Raw genomic sequence first — 24359 nt, forward strand, 5'->3', positions numbered from 1 at the left:
CTCAGAAAATTCAACCAAGAGAAATAGGAGAACGAAATGAACGAGCTTCAGTATAAAAAATCAAGACCCTTTCCTCATCCCCACCCCCTTTCCAAACCAAGGGCTCCGAAAGCAGCTGTGCAACGTGGAGCAGGCATTGGGACTGCTGTACGGTTCAGTAGCGTTTCGTCCGAAAGCGAAATTTCTTGAAAAATGCTACAGTTCGTCTGAGACGGTTTAATGAGTTGCGTTTCGCCCGAGCCTTGCTGATGATGAGTCACACCTTGACTAACCACTGGCAGCGATGGAATTGGTGACTAGTATACCTCGGTTTACAACTTTTAAAACTACATTGCATAGACAGCGGAGTGCAGACTCAGACAAATTGTCGAGAGAGAGGTCCCGGGTTCGATACCCGGTGGAGGCACAAGTGGTTCGGATCCCACTTTAAACTGTAGGTCCAATCCCGATTAGCCTTAATGTGCATAAAGTGGACTTAAAACAACAAATCAAATAAAAAAAAATCGTCGAGAGGAAGTGAACTTGGATCTAGAAATTTTAGTCATGGCAGATGGCAACACTTTCTTACTATCTGACAACTATGAAGGTGAGATTTTCAATTTCCAGAGGGAAAGAAATATTAAAACAACAAAAAAATATTTTCTTGGATGGAGCATTTAAGAGTGTTAGCAAGAGTTTGCTTCATTAAACACTATTAGGATGGTAGCCCTCGGACAAACGCTACTTGGTCAGGTAACCGTAAGTTGCCTGTTCCTGGAATTCGGACGCGAAACGCTACGCCACGTGTTGTACACCTGGCGGTTCAGAAAGCGAAGATGAGCATGAGCGACGAATGCTGAAACTGATGAAGGGACACTCACAGAGAACACTCATGCGCAAGTCGGGATTCGAAACCGGGACCCCTGGCGCTGTGCTAACCACTCTGCCACGTAATATTTTTTTATTTACTCATTTTTAGCTACTTCTTTTTAAACTAACTAACTAACTCTCTAGCCTTCTTAAACCCGAAGGTTCATGGCTGCAGCAACACGGGCCTTCCATCTGTCCCTATCTTGAACAAGATCTATATACTCTTTTCCATCCCTACCGATTTCCCTTAGGTCCATCTCAACGTTGTCCCTCCATCGTCGTCTTGGCCTTCCTACAGGTCTCTTACCATCTGGTTTCCCAACAAGAATCCTGTAAACTCCTCTTTCCTCTCCCATTCGTGCTACATGGCCTGCCCACCTAAGTCTTCTTGATTTAATTAGTCTAATAACATCTGGACATGAATACAAATTATGTAGTTCTAAATTATGTAACCTTCTCCACTTACCTGTCTCCTCATCTCTTTTAGATCCAAATATTTTCCTAAGAACCTTATTTTCAAATACTCTCAATTTAAGTTCCTCTTTCAATGTACGGGACCAAGTTTCACACCCATATAATACGAGCACTACATACAAAATTACTGTTTTGTATATTTAACTTTTAGTTTCTTAGTTATTAAACTAGAAGACAAAAGTTTATGAAGATAGAAGTAACATGCATTTCCTGAATTAAGCCTACTTTTTATTTCCTCTTTAATATAATTTTCATTTGTTAATATTACTCCTAAGTATTTGAATTTGGAAACTGGTTCAAAGGAGTTGTTATCAATAATTAGATTTTGATTATTACCTAACACTTGGTTTCGGCCTGTAAGCATATATTTAGTTTTCTCTTTGCTAACTTCCAAACCTATGTCTTTAGCAGTTTTGAAAAGTACTTTAGCATTATTCTTAATTGTATTTATATCATCCCCTAATAAGTCTACATCATCTGCATATGCTAACAACTGAGTCACACCATTTAATTTTAGTCCTTCGTTAGTTTCTTTTACCTTCCTAACAGCATATTCTAAGGCAAAATTAAAGAGCAGTGGATATAATGCATCTCCTTGTTTTAACCCATCATGAATTGTAAATTTGTCAGACACATTAATACCCACACGAATTTTACTTTCTGTTTCACTGGTGCATACTTTTATCATACTAACAAGCTTCTTAGGTATTCCAAACTCGACTAATATATTATATAATTTATCTCTTTTGACCGAATCAATTGTTTTTTTGAAATCAATGAATAGCTGATGGACATTTTGATTATATTCCCACTATTTTCAAGTGACTTCCTTTTTATTAGTCTTTTTTTCAACATGTCCATTGAGAATGTAAATTATCTGTCCCTTTTTCATTTTGTCAGGAAACCTTTAAAGTTTGACATTATAGTTATTGGACCTTTGTCGCCATTGCACTGAAAGTTTACATCATTGCAAAGGTTGATATATCTATCTACCAGATAGAACACTGGAATTAAATGAGATTATATAGTTGTTCTGTAATGGAGATAACACAATTCCATTATAACTTTGTCATTCGGTAAAATAATCGATTACTTTGATTTCACAATTATTCAAAATGTATCTATCTGTTAAAAGCAAAAGTAAGAACCGAAGTCCACCATGCCAGCAACACTACTACTTCTAAGCAGCTCTCACAAGTGACTGAGGTTAGAATGAAAGTTTGTCTTGTTTTAAGTTCACTTGTATGCACAGATAGGCTAATTTGGAGTGGACCTACAGTTTAAAGTGGGAAATGAACCACTTTGCCTCCACCAGGAATCGAACCCGGCTAGAATGCAAGTGGTTTCTCATACTCAGATGGCAATTGTAGTTGATTGAGGGAAATTGTAGGCTGCAATTGTTTCATCTCTTATCGTCTGATGTCTACATACAAGCAATTTTGGTATATTGAGTGTGTTTTTCGTTCATCTACGCAATATGGCAGCAGCCACGAGAATGCAAACTCAAGACAGGCACACAAATTTGGAAGTAGTAAATACTGTATAGATGAATGAACAGGGCAAAATTTAAATAAACACACAAGTATTGCTTTCGAAAATCTTAGCATGCTGTGGAGCAAATTGTGGTTTTGCATTAAAGGGAAGACACGCGAATACCACTACTCACTCGTGCATGCAGTGATCGAAGTGGTAGTTTGTAGCTAGGGTGAAACGAGCCTTGGAAATCGGTCGGGAAGTTGTTTGTTATCGTTTCACATAATTTGTAGGTAGTCACACGTAGTCTGAGAAACAGAAAAGTCACACATACAAGAACCTTGCTTGCAGGCCACGGATAATAATCCTCATGGGTAAAAAAGTGTAGCTTTCCTGGCGAAGTGTTCTCGGCTTGCGAGCCAGCTTAAATCGGCTTTAGCGTCCAATGTTTCGAGCGCATACATTGCTCTATCACCACCCTCGGTTCCTTCGAGAAAACCAAACTCCCGTGAGGAAACGAGGCTGATGTGACCGCGCAGTGGAGCATGCTATAGAGAGTCCTATGCGTCTCGAGAATGTTCATTGAAAAATACAGATGTTACAATTAATTACCAGCATGTTTCAAAGAAACCAGATAAAGTTATATATTAACATGAGTTTTATTGCACGGTATTGAAAACAAATTGAAAAATATAATGTTAACAAAAATCTTTTGGAACCATTCTATCGTTCCATTACTCCCCTAAGTTAAATTAAAGACACATACCAAATACCAATTAGAACTAACGAACTCTACCTTACATGAATAACGCTAGTGTACGTGCAGTGTATCTGATCGGCGTGCTACCCAGAACTCGAGTGCTTCAGCCTTCCTGGTCGCTCTTGAACACTCGAGCCCGTCTGTGCAGCACCAATCAGATCACACCTGACGTCATCTCTACTTCTTATATTTAACGCTAGAGTTCGTTAGTGTACACATCTTAAAAGACCCGTTTATAACAAAGTGGTCTTAACCTCCCCCACTCGGGGGTAATTTACAAAAATTACACCTTAGTTATGATACCATTCTAATTTAAGTATGTTCTGGGTAGCCAGCGCCGTTATTCCAATAAATCTGGTGTTGTGTGTCGCGACATAAAGCTAGGCGTACAGACCCCATCTGAAATATACAAAATCGAGAACAGTATCTTCGTAACTTACATGAACACCCTGTATAACATTTATAACTCAAACACATGTATATTATTTTGATTACTTTTCACTTATAAAAATAATTAGTATACAAATTATTTACAAATGTATGTGTCGACACATCATTAATGGATTTGCAACATTGTTTTTGGATTTTTAGATTACGTAATCTTTAACCTTCGTTCAGTAACACATTTCCGGAAAGGAATTAAAGAGTCTGACCTTGAGTCAGTTAGACATGTACAAATGGACATAAAGACATGCCTATACAACAGACTTCTACAAGCAACAGATGGTTACACAGATAAGACGCAACACAAAAAGAGTTCTAATTCTGACACGTGTTTTGGGTAGCACGTGGATAAAGAAAAAAAACCTGAGGAGTTCTAATCGTGAAGTCGAGACAGATACCTTTTCAATTGACTAACATGAGCTCTACGAACGTTCCGGGAGTCATTTACCTTTTCTAATAAAACACTATTACCCCCTAGAAATTTTATTATCTTATAAGGTCCAGCATATTTCATACTCAATGATTTTGTTATATTTTGTGCTAGACTAGAGATTTCATGCGTCTCTACTAAAACTAAGTCACCTACCGAAAATCTTATGTCTGCAAATTTTTTTTTATACATTTTGTCTCGCTTATGCCACATTTTAACCATATTTTCAATGGCAAGTTCCCATTTATTTATTAAATCTTGTTTTTCAAGATGTTCATCAGACAAGATAAATTGCCACTTAACTTCTAGAGGAGAGTACAACTTCCTACCCAAAAATAATTCTGCCGGAGACATCTTTAAGGTTTCATGATATACTGAATTGATACTAAAGACAATTTCTTGTAAAACGCTTGACCATTTGTCTTGTCTATTGTGTATATAAGTTCGCATGGAACTTTTAATAGTCGATATGTATCTTTCACTCAAGTTTGCCGCCGCATGGTATGGCGAAATTGTAATATGTCGAATTCCCATGGAGTATAAATATGAAGTGAAGTATTGACTTTTAAAATAAGCTGCAAGTAGTGGTATTGACTGTATTATAAACTCAAGAAAGGAAGAGCCCCCCTCAAGCAGATTTGCTTACACTTAAAACAAGCTCAACATGCCCATATGAGCTTTTTGCTCAAGTGTGGAACCCCCTCTAATCCAAGATTTTTGTAAAAATGCCCTCGGGAATTTCTCAGAAAGGAAGAGCCCCCTCAGATTGATTTGCTCATACTTACAAAAGTTGCATCAGCCAGATTTTTGTCCATAAACTTGTCAAAAATTGATATTTTTTTGGCCACACCAGAAATTAAGCCAATACACACACACATACACACCCATATATACACATATTTACTTCCAATTTAAGTTTAATTGGACCCCAGCCTCAATCTAATATTAAAACAATATAATATGCAGAGGCCCTCTAGAATTGCTCCTTGACTCTCTCATTTCTTACATCATAAACATATGATTTTTCTCCTATGAGAATAACACTACATATAGTGTCATCAGGTAATGCCTCATGGAATTCACAGATAATTTTAATGTTTGTCCTGTCATTCACCACAACCTGTTTCCTTTTTGAAGCATTGATTACAAACATGGGTCTCTGTGCTTTGAATTCATCTGGAGTGTAATACATGTCAGTATTGCCAGTAGTGACCCTCTTGAAAGCCGAAAATGCCTCATATAATTTGAGGAAATCATTCTTGGACATGTCTAAATTGTAATTTTCTCTGGGAAATACCTCATTTCTGCCATTTTTAAGATATATGTTCTTGATGTTGCAGTTATCAAATTTACTTGAATTTTTTTCTTGATTGTTGTGTCTTCCAGTCTGAAACAATACCACTACAAAATCAGGCATGTCATATTGAATACTGGAGAATGAATTTGTAGCATCAAACTCATAATATGTACCAGATGCGGGCTTCTGTACGCATTGATATGTATAAAATTGCAGAGGAATCTGTGGATTTTTTATTATATCAGCTTTGTATTTAAGAGCATAACTGGCCTCATACTCAACAACAGGGATTCTTAACTCCATAGTCTGAATAATGCATTTGCCTGCATCTGGTAGGGTATTAGGCAGAGCTTCTCCTGTAGAGTTTATTGCACTGTACCTCATCAAAGCATTATTATCATTTGCAGCTCTTCTAAATGTGATTCTTAACCCACCCTTCCACATAATTTCTTTGTAATCTGAGAAGAATCCTGGCAATAGGCGCATGGGGAACAGCACAGTGTGGTTCTTAGATAATATCTTATCACCAGCCTCAAATCCGCCTATTTTGTAGTATGAAGCCTCGGTTTTGGATAATTTTAATGTGGCCAAAGATGTGGAGGTAATGCCGGGATAATCCACTCTGTTTATAACAACGCCATGTTTTCTGATCTCAATTTCAGAGAATAGATGAGGCACAAAATTATCTACAAGTCTTATATTTGAATTTGCCGGATAATCTGTACCATCGAGCTTTACAACATCAAATTTGATGTATAAATCCGCTCTGTGGGGGTGTATAAATCCATCCCCTACATCAAGATCAACCTCAATCTCTGTGTTGGGTTGATTTAAATTTGCAAATGTCCTCCTGTTTGGGGGGAATGATTGTAGCTCATAACTCTCAATATTTTCCATTTTCTTCTTGTATGTATTTTTATTTAAATGTTAATCTCTATGATAGCAGTTGTTGTGGCTCCAGCAAAATCAACTAATTCTTCTTTTTCATTAGTGACCATCAATTCAATATTATCTATTCTGTTATGGCACACAGGAAAATATAATATTGGGGATGGATTGTAGATAATAGGCTCCATGAATTCAGAATTAGGTTTGAATGTTGCAATAATGCCTGTTTGTTTGTGAGTGCCTATGCCATTTGATTTTTTGATCATACCCTCAGCCACATTGCAGTGAATATTCAGAGTCTCTATGGCTAAGAATTTAGGTATATTCATAGCAGTGTGTTTGATGCCTGGTTCAAGTTTTGTGTTGTTCTCAAAGCCTAACAGCTCTCCTATAGTACCCAGATCTACTGTTTCTGTAGCAGATACAATCTCTACTCTGTGAGTGACAGAATTTTGACTTAACACTATACCTCTGGGTAATTGAGCATTTAGAGTGGAGAGATTATATTGCCCTGGAGTGATGACAATTTTTTCATCCCCTACTGCAATTGTGTTGTTGTGGTGTGTAATATTAGGGATTAAGTACATGCCATAAAATGCCCTGAGAGCTATTGTTTTGGGATATACAATGTCATCATGCAATTTGAGTTTCAATATTGAATTTTGGCTGGTGAGATGGAATACCCCCATGATGTTTCAGATACCACAAGGTTTTTTGAAAATCTTCAATTGTTGGTTTATTTATTTGAGACATATATCTAAGAACTGATAAACACAAATGTCCGCAATTAACATCTTTGAAGTTTTGAATACGGGCATTATTGTAATAAAGATTAGCTGAATTTAAATATTTTATTAAATTTTCAGGTGGAACACCTCCAAATCTGGATTTTTTGGCTGCCTGCTTGGATTTTTCTACTGAAAAACCTTCCTTGCATAGGCACTCACAAACAAACACAAATGCCTTATTTTTTACATATTTAAGATAACAGATCCAGTGAGTGCCTTGATTTTTGTACTCATCCAAATTAACAATGCCACACTCTTTGTTGAGTGGTTGTTCTGGTAAAGAATCAGACATGTACACACCTCTAAAATGTTTGATGCCCAGTGGCTTGATTAAAGCTTCAATATCTTGGTTTGTAAGCGACTCTTGTTTTTTTTAAACTTATTCATGGCTCTCTTAACACCTTTGCCTTGTTTCTCCATGGCCAGGTTATGGCGCTTCTGCTCATCTAATTCTGCCCTATTTTTCTTGGCATCTATTACTGTTTTTGCTATGGCGGCTGATCCCCCGGCCAAGCTCCCAACAGCCCCGAGAGCAGCTAAGATGGCAGGGATGGTAAATATGAATCCCCCCACATGTGATTTTTTTCTTGATTGCTGTAATTTTTTTAATTGGGCGGTACTAAGTAACAATTTCATACCATGCCCCTTTGCAATACAAGAATTTTTTTTCTTGCGCTGCTTTTTGGTCAAAAGACTGTCAATAGTTTTAAGAGATTTGAGACCTGCATAAGGTATTTGATACATAACACCCTTGGCCTTCATTGTAGGTTTATTATATACATATTCACAACCCCCACCCCAGTTTTTGTTTAGTGCTCATAGCTATGGTGGTTCCCAATGCTGCTATTTTTTCACTCAAAGATGAATCTTTGCTTACAAATCTGCCAAATGCAGCCTCTTCTAATTTCTTGTCTGCAACATGTCTCTTGTCAAGATCAGAATGTGTGTTGTATGCAATATCATGGTCTCTACAAGCAGCATCTAAGGGATTAACACCACGATCCCCTCTGTTTAATCTATGCTCCAATTTTGTGCCTGGACCACAATACTGATAGCCTGGAATATGTAGTTCAAATGGGAGCTTGTTTATAATGTCATTAACAAGGCCCCGACCCTCAGAAATATTCCAAAATTTAGGTGGTAGAGTATTAATAATTTTTATGAGATATCCAATCCCCTTAGTGCCATTCACTATAAAATTAGACAATTTGGTGCTTATCATGTCCATAATTCCAACTTTTTCATTGTAAAAATTGTGGTTCCCAGCATTTTCCTCCCCAGCTATTACCAATAACCTATCTACAAGTTTCCTGACATCATCAACCCACACAAATTCTTTAGGCAGGGTGTTGTATTGTTTGATTCCACTGCCAGTCTTGATCTGTGACCATATGGGCTTGATTAAATTATTGTATTTTGCCCCACTGCTCGACTTGACTCTTTTTTGTGTGGGATCATTGTTCTGGTATAGAGCATCTGATTTTATTAATATTTCTTTGTAATCCTCATAATCTTGATCTGTATAGCTGCCAGGTCTCTTCCTGGTCATGAGTTCCCACAATCCAGGTGTGCCGGCATATTTAACAAAAGCACCTTTTTCTCCGAGACGAGATTCTGAATATACAATTATATCATCTCCCATAAATGTTACTCTGAAATTGCCAATTCTATGTATGATGCTGCCATCAAGCTCTGTGTCAGCATATAAGCCAAAAACCTCATCTTTATTGTCTTTAGGTGTGGTTAAATATTTTTGAGCAAGAAGCCCCAATTCAATAGGATCCTGACTAGCTTCAATTCTTCTAGGAGCAATAGGACTAGGTGTATGAATACTTGAAAGTGGGGTGATTGGATAATCTAATATGTTCCTTGCAGCTACAGGTACAAGCTCTGTGAGCAAATTTTGATTTTGCTCTGTAACAGTTTTGATATTCTTACCTAAATTATTAATAGCATCAATTACAGGCTGTTCTGTTTGTTTGTGTTTTTCATAAATTCCACGGTTCTCTGATTTCCATCCCTTAAATCTTTTTACAAGATAATCTCTTAATTTAAGATCATCAATGATTGGCCTTTTTATGGTTATTTATATATGTTTCAGTGTCTAGAAAATTGTTGATTTTATTTCTGTATTTGCCACTATTGGGTGTTCTTGTCATATCAATTGTGACAAACCCATAACTGTCCTGGTTCCAGCACTTGCTGCAAAACTTGGAAAAATCATTGTAGCTCAAGTCCCCACCTACATATTCATCATGTATGTGTTTGAGGTTGGTATGGTCTTGATGAAACACACATATAAAATTGCTGTTGTCCCGGATCAGCTGCTTGGGTATTTTTGAAAAAGTCTGTGCTAGGTAGAAGCAATCAATGTTTTTGTGTCTGCCCTGTGTAATGAAGTTTCTAACCTTGTTTTGATTATCCAGTATAATATCATCAAACACAACAACAGAATTATCGAGACATTCATCAAGTGGCTTAACATCTGGTTCAAAAGTGGCTATATCCAATCCATCATATAGGTTCATCAGCTGCTGATATTTTAATTGTTGCAAGCTCTTAGAGAAGATATACAAGTGCCTGTTTTTCCAGTCTAACCAGTTGGGTGCCAATAAAAAATTATCAACCATTAGTGTAGTTTTACCACAAGCAGATGGCCCAACAATAAGACACCTAATATTATCAGGTAGCAAGTTGACATTTCTTTTATTCTGCTGTTCAGGTTCAGGCAGCCTCTTTATAACATCCCAGGTGCTCATATTATTATTTTGTTTGCATCGATCCAGCTGTGTTCTGGAAGTCCTAGCCATTTGACAAGTAACTTTTTGCCTTTTCTGCGGATGATTTTTTCTATGAGATATGTGTCAGGCTGTTTAGTTTTGCTGAGCTCTTGTTCATAGAACCTGCCTTTGAGAATTTCTCCTAGGTGATCCTTTATTATATATGTGTTAAGGGTCCCGGGTTTAACTTGAACCACTGTAAATAATTCAGTGCTCCAGTTTCTTGTAAAGCCTCTCTTGAATAAATGCTTATATTTGCTTATTCTTACTTGATCCCCCACCCTGTATTTGGCCTTTCTTGTTGTTGGCTGATATCTAGGATAATAAACAGTGCTGATCAATTTTTGCTCATCAGATGAAGTTACTTCAGAGGGTTTCATGTTGATTGTGGAATGGACAGAATTGTTATATTTATGTCGAAGTTCTGGAAGAATATTAATCCATTTATAATTACCCTGTAGTGTAAATTGTTTATACATAAGATTTTTTAAGGTTCTGTTGAATCTCTCTACAATTGAGGCCTTGAGGTCACTGTAACTCGAGTAATGTTTTATTGCCTGGCTTTTAATAAATTGTTGAAACACTGAATTATAAAATTCTTTGCCATTATCTGTTTGCAAATAGCGCGGGGATCTTCCACTCTGATTGATAATTGTTCTGAAAGCTTCTGTAACACATTTTCCAGTCTTGGATTTGAGTGGCACAGCCCAGGCAAATTTTGAAAATGTATCTATTACAGTGAGTAGATACTTGTAGCCCTTGTTGATTTTGTCTAAATTTTTCAACTGTCCACTTGCCATTTCAATCAAGTCGCTCTGCCATAAATCATCTATGCTTTTTGTGACTACTGGGAGTCTCTTAAAATTATGTCTGGCCTGTCTGTGTAATTCATCAACAATAATTTGTCTAGACATAATATGTAAACAAGAATATTGCAACTATGGGGTGTTCAGCAGCTGATACTGCAGGATTTTCTAAATATAATTTGTCCCCTATTTGTATTTTAAATTCCAAAGAGCCATCGTCTTCAACATATGCTGTTTCTAATGTATTGGGATCTGTAAAATCCTCTAATTCTACACTGGAAATTTTCAATTTGTTCTCAGCATTTGTTATTGATAAGGTAGGGTAGTGATGTGCCTGTGGTTGAAGCCAATATTTGATCTTGATTGGTCTCAATGTGCCCCCAACAAAAAATTGGTAATAAAATTGTGCAGGGGACAGCATATATATTTTCCCACCTGGTGTAAATGGAGAATCATATTCTTTGTTGGGGATGCTGTACAATTCAAGAATTACTGTATGTTTTGGATTCTCGATTATGCCTGTTATTTCCTTTTCTGCTGTGAGCAATCTGCTTGTTACAGATTCAAGGTGCTCATTGATGGTCCTAACAACATCATCATGGCCCGGCTTGATCTTTATGTCCACAACAAGTTTTTTGTATTGTTGCACAATTTCTTGAAGCTGGGTGGCAAAAACAGACAGAGCATTTGCTTGATTGGATTCCATGGTCCCTAGCTGTTGCTTGATATTAGCTACAATTTGTTGCAAATTTTCAACAACTGCCAATTTTGAATTTTGAGCTGTAAGATCATGGACCTGCCTTCTGATATCCTCAAACAGGGCATGCAGTTCATTAATATGTTGATTAGTTGGTAGAGTGGCCACTGTCTGAGTGAGATGTTTGATCTCTGCCTGGATATTCTTGATATCTTCTGATTTCAATATCCTATTCACTGCCCTCTTTATATTTTTAAGTTCCTGTGATGTAGGCAAATTTGATACTGTATTTTGCAAAGATTCAAGTGCCAATTTCACAGCATTTAATTGAGAAGCATGAGCCACATTTTGCATAGCATTTTGGAGCAGGGCTATATCTGCCTGAGAGGGTGTGGATTGTTGTAAAATTTCAAGTTTTGTTTGGATATCATCAATCAAGTGATGAAAATGAGACAGTTCAGATTCAGTGTTGAGGTTTTCAAGCTTTGTGATTTGTTGCTGGACACTGACAAGGGTATCTACAATCCCAGGCAATCTGGATTCTAGTACATTTGCCAAATCACTTTGCACTGCTGCTATTGTACCTTCAAGATGGGTTATGGAACTTTGAATTTTTCCAAAATCTTCATATGTTTCAAGTTGCAGCTTAATATTTGCAACACTCCGAGTTATTGCATTCAAAGCATCAGAAGAAGGCAAGTTGTTCATAAAATTTTCAAGTGTCTCAATTTTTTCTTTAACCTCGGCTATGGCATTGTTCAGAGGGTCCAGATTAGGTATCTGGAGTGACTGAATCTGTTCTTTTAGAGTGGAAATCACGAGATCAAAATCGTCTTGTGATTTTATGCTTTTGACAATTGTTTGGAGCTGTGCCTGGACATTATTTATCTGCTCTTCCAATTGCTGTTACAATTGCTCAGAATTGGTGGCCTGGGTCTTAAATTTGGCTTGAAGAGCTGCAACAGCTTCTTCTAAACTTTGAAAATTATCCAATGTCTCCAGGTCAGTATATTTCTGAAGCAATAATTTGAGTTCAGAATCAATTTTAAGAAGAGGGTCCATGCATTGTGATTGCAAATTTGTAATTTCTAATTGAAGACTGGCATTGAGTGTTGTTTGTAAAGCTTGTAAATCACTTCTTAATTTCTTGACTCTGACATCAAGCATCAGAATCTCATCACTGTGATCTTCATGTCTTGTATGGCCAAAAATATCATTAGGCATTTTGTTTAGTAGTTATTTATTATAGAGTATCTGATTCTTAATTCTATAAAAAAGGGTATAAGCTTATCATAAGATCCAGGGACTTCAATATATAAGCAGTCACCAGCAGAAACAGTATAAACAGTGCCAGAAACCATGTTTGAGTGCTTAATTCTATAAATATTTCTCCCTACTGAAATTTTAACATCACCCTCAGGAGTTGTAATAAATTGCAATTGCCCACCTACAGGTAATTGGTAATGATTTAAATTATTGTTAAATATGTACAATATTTTGCCTGTTTCATCATCAACATCTGTAAGTATGCTGTTCAGATGAATAATTAACAAGCCACTCAGTTTAGAAAACATATCAGGAGAGGGTTGTGGTGTTGGCAGGTCCATAATACCTTGTTTTTTGAACCCAAATAAGTTCATAGGCATGTTTATTTATTTCAAATCATGCTCTGTAATTGGGCATTGATTGCCATTTTTCAAATCACAATGCCCCCATGGTAGAGTATGTATGCCACATGATAAAATGCATCTCTTATCATCATGTGGGTCCAGAGCCACTTTTCTTACAATATTGCTAGTCAATAAGTGATCCACACTCTGAATTCTGTATTCTGATGTTCTGATTAAATTCTGGGATTTGAGACAATTTTTATAATCCTCAAATTTAAGCTCTTTTTCCACAGCTACTTTGCCAATGCCCTTGGCTTCTTTTGACAACAGCATTACATGTTTTAAAACTGTACATCTTGGCACTTAACCCAGCAAATTCCACAATAACATCACCAAGTGTCTCATCTTTTAACTTGCCAGGCACTTTTTTGTTGTGGGGTTGAATCCTTGTATGTTCACTGGTATCAAAATATTCAAGCAATGCAGGCTGTGCAATATCTTGATAAACATCTTCTGTTTTAATATCAAGAATAAAACTATCCGTGTCCATGTACATCAATTTTATATTATCACCATAAAAAGGTTTCAACACATCATAATACAATGTTAACATATGTAATTTGGCCAAATCCAATATTGCAGCCCCTACATAAATAGGCTTATCAAACTTAATTTTTGTTTTCTTCATGTTGAAAAGTGCCATATTTTCATCATAAATTCTTCTGTATTTGAAATTAGGCTTTGCAACCAATTTTTTGCTCCGGCTGGGGTCAGTAATTATTTTAACATCGGTATGTTTTCTGACATTTTCAATTGTTTTGCCATATACTGAATTCACCATCAATTTAAACAAGGCCTTATCAAATTGGCTCTTTGCAGATGTTCGAAGCTCCGTGTTTGTATTAATATATGATTTCAACCATTCTGAGTGTTTGAACCTCAAAACTTTGCCAATTTTGGTCACTTGAACACCATGATGCATCAGGAACTGGAGGTTTTTGTAATATATGACATAACTCTGTTTTGGCTCCAGTGTCATCATGAGCTTCTTCTGTTTAGAGCCAGGTGAGCACTGAACCTCAGGAATTGGGGGCAGATCAGAAAATTTGTTGTGTAAATCATCAGGAATTGTCAGATCAACCTCTAAGAATAGGCCATAGTCACTATCATCAAAGTCCTGAAGATCTTCAATCTTAAAATCTTCAACCCATTCAAGCCCTGCATATGGCAGTTTATCCATCATAGCGTGACCATAGAGGCTATTTGCATCCACATACAATATATAATTTGATGGCCGTGCTGGATCATAATCAGGCATATATTTGTTATTTGCTCTGGCATATCTCTGGGAACATTGCACCATACCTCCTTTTATATTTTGCTCCATAAACAGATACATATCTTGATCCTGGATCAGATCCAATGGCATTTTGGTATTTAAAAACATTGCAGACCATGCTAGGCCCGGGGCACTGTAAAAATACACTGGATCCAGTCCATAATTCTGCATGCAAGATTTTCTGAATGTCTGTATTATATCTGCTGAGATGGTCACATCAAGTTTCAAATATGCCATGTGATAATCACCAAATGTCCGGCATTTTAAATTGTTAAACATCAATTGGGCATGGTGATAATTCTCATCAGTAATTCCAGATCCTCTGATTTTGTTGTAAAACTCATGTTGTGGAGGCAGGGAACACTCATCAAATTTAGAAAAATCTGTAACATAATCATAAGGATATACGCCCTTCCGCCTAATTAATTTCAGGTCCTGATTTGGAAACAAGGCACGTGTGATTTTGAATTGATCATCAGATAATTGAGTGGCCAGTGTATCCAGGCTAGCAGGTAAAAATCTGTAAGAATCAAGAAATCTTATGTGAATAGGAACACCATTAACTTTAATTGTTTTGCTAATAGATATATATTTCTCATCATTTTCAGCTAAAATATTTAAATTCTGCTTCTCAAACCCCTCATATCTGATCAAATGATGGAAATCATAATTGGATGCTCCATGGCAAAATATGGGGATAAATTTTGGTCTCTTGATCTCAATATTACAGCTATTACACAGGGCCATTTTGAATTTACCATCTGTATGAGAATGGTGTTTCACCTTGATATTTGTATCTGAAAATTCAGAATCACATACCGGGCATTTTCCTGCATTGTTGAAATCTTCAATCTGATCCTCTGTTAAAGGCAGCATAGGCTTTGATTTTAATAAAATATTAGATGCTATGTCACGGCACTCATTTTCTATTCTATGCGCAAATTTTTTGATGGCATCTGGTCCCATGTATGAATATTCTTTAGTAACAACACCATCCTGTACAACCACATAATAAAAGCTGGAAGGTTCATGCAGCTGGTATGGTGTAATTGAAGATTCTTCAGGATCTGGATTGCAGAATGCAAGAGATTTGAGATTTGATTCAGAATCCCAGACAATATATGCTGGGTGTTCCAACAAGGCTTCAAACTTTTTGAATTTGCAATTCTCACTTGGCATTGGCATCACCATATGAACAGGTTTATGATTGCCACAGTATTTCAGATGCTCAATTAACTTGTTTTTTGCAATTTCTGCACTCTCTTCACGAACCCCCTTCACCATTTTTTGACCATAAAATACAGTTAAGCATCTTCTGCACAACTTAAATATTATATTAGATTTGTCTAGTTGTGTTCTCACTAAAGCTTCAAGATTATGTATCAGAGTATAATGATATGTACCATCCCTTTCAATTAAGAGCAAATCAATCGGAATAGCAGAATCATCATCAAATGTACTGATTCTGAGAGGTTCTATCGGGCAATTGCCAGTGGAACAAATAAATACATTAATAGATAATTGTTTGCTATTGATATGCCTGGCCCTTTTTTCAAATTTATCAATATTCTGAACTAACATTGGATATTCTAAACCCTCCATTGCATCGTCAAAAAGATGTTCATGTTGTTTGTAATAACTTATTCTCTCAGGATTCCTTGAAACTGGAAACAAAGCAGTTAATATACACCACAAAAAGCATTTCTGGTCGGTATTTTCTATATTAACCACGGCTCTTCTGTTTTTAATATTATCAGGTAATGGCAGATATGTAGATCCTTGCAATGGGCTGAATTCAGAAATATTAACATAGAGCCTGTGTGGAGAGCCGCATAGGCTCCATCCAGACTCTTTTGCCGCAAATTCAGAGTGTTTAATGTTCAATTGATCTATTAAACTGCTTATTATTGTGTCTGAATTTGCATTTGAATATACCGGTACAGTCTCTGTTATGTGGGGCTGTGTAAATTTTGTGCCGTTTGGCTTCTTATATTGTGCAAACAATTTGAGGGAGAGCTTATAAGAGCCATTTTGTGCATTTAGAATTGCCTGCACATCAGGTTTTTTACTGTTCAAAAAATTCTCAATACCACATCTTGGCTCTGATACAAACCGATAATCCCTAAGTTGGGCATTAAAACTGCTATGGATAGGTGCATAGCATAGCTGCTTTGCTGCTCTGGCATTAACAGGTGCTTCATTCTTTCTTTTCACACCAGATGTGGATGCTTGTGGGGGCAATATTGATGACTGTGTAGAGCAAGTATCTTTATGTGTATATTTGAAGTATTGCATGTTATATTTTCTATTGCATTTGGGGCATATTTTTGTGGGAGTTCTGTATTTGTCTGGGTCACAAATCTTTTGGTGTCTAGCCCAATTAGAGCTAAATATATTTTTATTGCACTGATTGCAATATTTTTGATTTGGCATTTTTGTTGTTGGTTTATTATATATATTTCCCGGGTTTCAATTCAAAACTTTATTATGAATAAAAAATATCAGTGGGGTTCAGCACTGTGCTTTGTGTGTGTGTGTATGTGTGTATGTGTGTATGTGTGTTAATATTTTTGGCTTTGGTATTTATATAAAATTTCCTGGGTTTTTAAATCAAATCTCTATGCCTATTATGACAGGTTGTAAAGCCAATAGCCCACAAGTGGAAAAAGAGAATAAATATTCATTCACACTGACCTTCCGCAAATACCTGCACGAACATGCATGTCTAGAATGGCAATGACCCAGCACTGAGTATTATGTATTGATTTTTGTATAACAAGCTGTGACAAATATAATCCTGACCCCAAATAACAACAAACAAACTAGATGTAACAAATATCAGGCAACAATATATATTTAATTAAATCAAACAGGCCTATAAATATGAGAAGCACTGTTAACAACACATCTGTTCTCCTCAGCCACTCTCACAATACTGGCTGATGTAATATTGCATCAAAGCTGTAATACTCGGGAATTTCTGTAAATACTGGCGCTGGGGAGAACATGCAAAGCAAAAATCAATACCATCGTCTCGGGAATTGCACACACTGACACAGAGGAGAATTACTTGACATATAATGTAAGAAATGAGAGAGTCACGGAGCAATTCCAGAAGGCCTCTGCATATTACATTGTTTTAATATTAGATTGAAGCTGGTATCCAATTAAACTTAAATTGGAAGTAAATATGTGTATATATGGGTGTGTATGTGTGTGTGTATTGGCTTAATATCTGGTGTAGCCAAAAAAATATCAATTTTTGACAAGTTTATGGACAAAAATCTGGCTGATGCAACTTTTGTAAGTATGAGCAAATCAATCTGAGGGGGCTCTTCCTTTCTGAGAAATTCCCGAGGGCATTTTTACAAAAATCTTGGATTAGAGGGGGTTCCACACTTGAGCAAAAAGCTCATATGGGCATGTTGAGCTTGTTTTAAGTGTAAGCAAATCTGCTTGAGGGGGGCTCTTCCTTTCTTGAGTTTATAATACAGTCAATACCACTACTGCTGCATTATCAGTTACACATTCATAAGGTACTCCTAGTAACATAAATGTTTTATGTAGTAATTTGACACACATTTTAGAACTAATCTTAGCCATTGCGTGACATACACAAAACCTAGTAGCGGCGTCTACAATTATTAATATAAACTTATTTCCACCAGACATTGGTAACGGACCTATTACGTCAATAAAGATACGTTGCAAGGGTAATTTTATGATTTCTGACATCAAAGCATTAGACGCAGGTACATTTCTTTTCTTTGCCTTTTGGCAAACATCACAACTACTTACAAATCGTTGAATGTGATTTTTCATACCCTCCCACGTAAATCTAGACTGTATTTTCTTGAGGGTTTTTACCCAGTAACAATGGGATCCACCAATTACATTCGAGTGAAAATAATCGATTATTGAATTTTGTAAATGTTCTGGCACACATATTTTAAACGTTTGATTTAGTGCACGAGTTTTCTTGTACAAAATATTATTAACTAACTTATAATCTGGAATCAATTCTTTATTATTTATTTTATCTATGATTCGGGACAATACTTTATCTTTTTTCTGTTCCACCTCAAATGATAAAGAGAATAATGGATGAAAATACATTCCCAAATTTACATGTTGCAATTCGTCAAGTTCCAAATTTTCGGTATCAAATTCTTGACTGTTGTAAATGCGTGAGAGAAAATCGGCAATAACATTAGCTGTGGTGGAAATGTGAGAGATTTCAAACTGATATTCGGAAAGCTTTTCTAAATAGCGAGCATACAATGGATATTTCTTAGCTCTCCTTATCATCCATGTTACACTGAGGGAATCCATCTGAACTGTAAATGGTCTTAATTTTAAATAGAAACCAAATTTCTCAATAGCTAACATTAAACCCATTAATTCTATTTCATATATAGTTTTTGATTTATGTTTCTCTTTCAACCGTTTGGAATGAAAATAAACAGGTTTTAGTTGACCTTGTTCATTTTCCTGCAACAACGTGCATCCAAACCCTTTTAGGCTTCCATCCACTTGTACTGTGAAGGGTTTATTGAGGTCGGGTAGTTTCAGAACTACAAAATCTTCAAAACATTGCTTTAGTTTGTCGAAGGCAGACTGTTGAGACTGTCCCCACTGAAATTTAACTCCTTTAACCTTTAAATCATACAAAGGTGCCATTATTTCATGAAAATTTGGAATAAATCGGCTGAAGTAAGAGAGAAACCCACAAAGTCTATTTAAACCTCTCATATTTTTAGGAGGTGGAAGTTTATGTATAGCTGCTATTCTATCTGGGTCCATGCATAGTTTTCCTGATTTAACAATGAATCCCAAATATTGAATTTCTGATTTCATGAACTGACTTTTAGTAGGGGAGATGGTGACCCCCCATTGCTTAAATCTGTCGAATACAATTCGAAGGTGTCTCAAATGTGTCTCTTTATCTGGGCTAAACACAATTACATCATCTGCATAGAATTCCAAAATTTTACCTTTCAAGTCACCCAAAATTTTATACATAATTCGGGCTAAGCTACTAGGGCCAATTTTAAGACCAAATGGGATCCTAGTGTACTGGTAAAATCCCGAGGAGGTCCCGAAGGCAGTCAGTGCTTTCGAATCTTCAGTTAATTTAATGTGATGAAAAGCCTTTTTTATGTCTAGCACACTATAAACATTTCCTTGGCTAATTGACATCAAACTTTCCTCTAACACCGTGTTAGGAAAGGCATCAAATAGTATATGTTTATTGACTTCAGAGTAGTTACAAACAAGCCGACTTTTATTGTTTTTACCTTTCACTATGAAGCAAGGTGAACAATAGTTACTTTGGCACTCTTCTATAATTCCCTTTTCTAATAAATCTTGAACAATTGATTCAATTTCTAATCTTTTCTCACGAGTTACTGGATATGGATTTATTCTAACGGGAGTTGTATCTTTTAACTTTATGTGATATTCATAATCCCTTATACATCCTATCTCATTATCAGTAAGTACGTCAGAAAATTCCTTTTTCAGCTTACCTAGTTCTTGCTCATAATAGCCTATATTTGCAGTCTGCATTCCCAGATGTGTCCCTTGATGTCTTCTAGACCTGCCAAAGTGTTCTCGGGTTCCTGGTCTGCTTCTTTTCCGGACTCCAACTTGTTCCCGGCGGTCGTCGTATCCACTTGCTTGACGAATCGTCTGCCCATTTGAATATTGAGGAGTAGAAACACTTTCCTGAAATATTGTACATCCTTTAAGTAAACTATCACCATTCCACTTAATTGGCACAATCTTATTGCTGCTTTTTAACTGCACTACACCATCACTTAACTTTATATTCATTCCAGTTCGAATTTGAAATTTTAGGCCAAGAACTAAGTCTACAGGTAAGTTTTTAGCAATGTACATATCAACTGGCCACGACATTTCATTAATTTGAACTCCAACTGTCACTCTCTTATTAAGCTGTAAACTGGACGAATTACCCACGGTAACTTTGATATCTACGTCATGCTCGTGAAAATTTCTTTTATCTTTAATTAATTGCCAAATACTGTCTTTAATAATGTTCTCAGAGCAACCTGTATCAATACAAGCCAACACTGGTACCTTTTCCACAGAACAGTCAATGAAAACTACTTGCAGCCCCTGTTTATTTATAGTTTTCGAAAGATCTCTCTTCATTATATAAGCCTGTCTTTTAAGGGGACAATTTGATTCTTTATGATTAAAGTTTGTACAAAATCGGCATTGCATAGGAACTTTGTCTTTAGGCAAGGGGAAGGAAACAAGTTTTTCCTGTCTTTTTTCCGCATAAAATTCACTTGCAATAACATGATGTTTTTGCATTCTTTTTAGACTCGATTTGAATGTTTCAAGAGAGTCAGGAACTTCACTTATTATAAGAAATTTCTCGGAATATCTAGGCAACAGTCTTTCGACCAACAAGGCACAAAATTCCGCATCTGTCCACGCAACTTGCAAAACTCGGGCTCTCCTTAATCTAGTTTCTAAAAATTCTACTGGGTCTTCCCAATTATCCTGCCTGCGTAATACATAGTTCGTAATGAGCTTCTCACGTCCCAAAGATGTCACATGAGTATCCAGTACTTTCCTTACAACTTCTCGCCACATGCTGTTCTTCGATATACAAGTCAACCATAAACTATACAATCTTTGTCCCACTTTATTTAACACTGACAACATGATTTCTCTCAAGGGAAACAACCCCCTTTCCACAATTTTCTCTATTGCTAGCAAAAATTGAAATATATTATCCGAAGATTCGGATACCACGGGCGGAACATCAGCAATAGCTTGAACTAACGTATTCTGTGCAATATGACTAGTTAACTTGCTTAACACACCATCAGGAAAAATAACACTATTGTTACTTTCATTAATATTAAGCCTAGCTTCTTCGTCTGAATCAGAGAACTGTATTAAATTGTGACGAGGGCGTCTATTTACCCAGGAAGTCCTAATAGGAACCCTATAACTAGGTTGTACCTCTACATTTCTTTGGTCGAGTACATTAATAGGATTATTCTCATTACCTTCAGATCGCTGGTCTCGGTTACGAGTTGAAGAAAAAGGCTCACGATATTGTGTGAGATCAGAGTCTCCCACCTGATCTAAGGTTAATAAAGAATTCACACCATCCATTTTCTTTATATTGCAAATAGTGTATCTGTAATTAGAAACATACGTTAATACTAAATTCTAATTTTCGTATCTCCCCCCTTCTGTTCCATAAATTAAATTTTCCTTTTCTTTTACGATGAACAGATTGAATACTGGCATTTTTCAATGTAACGAGCAGATCCAACCGACAGCTGGTATGCAAGGTCAAATGAACATGCCTCTGAAAACACACGATCAACCATGCTCTCTCTTATCACCACCCTCGGTTCCTTCGAGAAAACCAAACTCCCGTGAGGAAACGAGGCTGATGTGACCGCGCAGTGGAGCATGCTATAGAGAGTCCTATGCGTCTCGAGAATGTTCATTGAAAAATACAGATGTTACAATTAATTACCAGCATGTTTCAAAGAAACCAGATAAAGTTATATATTAACATGAGTTTTATTGCACGGTATTGAAAACAAATTGAAAAATATAATGTTAACAAAAATCTTTTGGAACCATTCTATCGTTCCATTACTCCCCTAAGTTAAATTAAAGACACATACCAAATACCAATTAGAACTAACGAACTCTACCTTACATGAATAACGCTAGTGTACGTGCAGTGTATCTGATCGGCGTGCTACCCAGAACTCGAGTGCTTCAGCCTTCCTGGTCGCTCTTGAACACTCGAGCCCGTCTGTGCAGCACCAATCAGATCACACCTGACGTCATCTCTACTTCTTATATTTAACGCTAGAGTTCGTTAGTGTACACATCTTAAAAGACCCGTTTATAACAAAGTGGTCTTAGCTCCCATCATAAGGTAGAGAGCATCCTGCTTAGAGCAATGTATGCGCTCCAAACGTTGGACGCTAACGCCGATATAACCTGGCTCGCAACCCGAGAACACTGTTCGAATCTCCACAGGCATATAATAAAAATGTATCATACCAAGATGACACATCTGGTGTAATACCTAACGTGCCAAATTTTGGAAAATAGGAGCTGATAGCGTGTATGAGAACCAGAGGGACTTAACTCCAATTTATCAAATTTATAGGAGAGGAAATAATGTATTCTTAGGAATATGACTCTTAAACGTGACTCCGCCTTACAGATAAGAATTAGAAGTGGAAAAATTTCGATTTCATCTAAATACTCTTCAGAGGATTTTTTCTAACAAAATTGAAAACTGCATTATTGTAGTTACGTTCCTCTGATTCCCGTAGGACGATAGGTGAAATACATTTCATGAATGATGTTTGAAGGAAGTTGTGTTAAGATGTCAAACATGTAGCCCACAGCCATGCTGTATGAAGAAAGCATAGAGGATAACCTCCAATCACACTTAATCTAGGCTCACAACAAAGATAGCGGCTGAGTGACCTAGCGTAATGAAAGGCAAAGAAAACAGTTAATCATTGGAAGAAACAATGAGTTTCATGTTTAAGATCATTCTATCATATGTATAATTAATGCAGTTGCTTATAGAAATAAAAATGGTCCAAAATGCTTCAAAGTAATTTAAAATATGAGGCGTTGCGGGCGAACTCAAAAAAAGTTCATTGTGAGGGAAATGCGTTTCAAGTTGCCAGACACAGTGCGAACTCCATAAAAAAAAACTTTGAAAATCACGCATGAAACTTTCCGATCTACTGTTACAAAGTTTTTGTGGAGCTAGAACTGTGCCTGACAACTTGAAACCCATTTCCCCCACAATGTACGTTTGTTGAGTTCGGCCTTCGTATCCGCAATGCCTCATATCGTCTCTAGGAAAAACCATTCAAACTAAAAAGCACGATTTTCATACTAAATAGAAGGCATTTTCACCACATACTTGAAATTAGTTTGAGAAAATCTAAAATAAGAGGAATTCCTATCCCTGTTCTTGTGTTGATATTTCCTGGCAAATAAGAGGCTGTCGCGGTCTATTGCCGCGCTATACATTGAAGAAACAATGCTTTCTAACGACCACCATGTTAGGCAGATTTCAGTTGTATATTGGCATTTATCTTATTCGTATATTTTCAAGTTAAGAACTTGGATTAAATTATTTATAGTTAATTGTTTTTATAATTCATGTATATATTACGTTTTTTTTTATATTTTATAATATTATTCGCGTATTTTTTGGAACATTTATTCAGAATTTATAGGCTAATGATTATCCCAAATAATATATGCAACCATTTCATTGTTTTTGAAGCACAAGTTAAATACATTTCTTCTTAATATCGATTTTTGTTCAACAATGTACAAGATTGAAGTAATTTATCTCCGTTATAAACTAAATCTTTATTTAATCATTTCTTATGTACAAGGGCAAATATGATTTATTTGATAAAATCAGTTTAGTTATTTCTATATAGTTTAATATTGTAATATTAGATCAAAGTATTTCTCCCTCGTTTTCAATAAAATATCGTATTCCTATTGGCTGTTTATGTTAGGAGTGGGGGAACCAGGCTTCGTGTTCTTGGCGATGTAAAAACTTCCACGTTTGCATTTTTAATTGTTGCCAACCTGAACTTTAGCTTACTATGGCTAATTAACATTGATGTGTTATATAAATTATAAGTTTTTCTTGTGTTATTTTATGTTA

The 24359-nt window shown here is 36.3% G+C and overlaps 1 protein-coding gene across 1 annotated transcript in view; it reads right to left on the bottom strand.

Moving 5' to 3' along the window:
- LOC146001446 (uncharacterized) overlaps nt 1–21793 on the bottom strand; it is a 50232-nt gene extending 28439 nt beyond the window's left edge. Inside the window, exon 1 of the mRNA XM_083138765.1 lies at nt 18764–21793. Within this exon, the coding sequence (XP_082994891.1) occupies nt 18764–21793 (3030 nt within the window). The remainder of the gene's footprint in view (nt 1–18763) is intronic.
- Nucleotides 21794–24359: the final 2566 nt, after the last annotated feature.

Source organism: Lepisma saccharinum, chromosome 17 (assembly GCF_977018435.1).
Source record: "Lepisma saccharinum chromosome 17, izLepSacc3.1, whole genome shotgun sequence".
NCBI classification, from domain to species: domain Eukaryota; kingdom Metazoa; phylum Arthropoda; class Insecta; order Zygentoma; family Lepismatidae; genus Lepisma; species Lepisma saccharinum.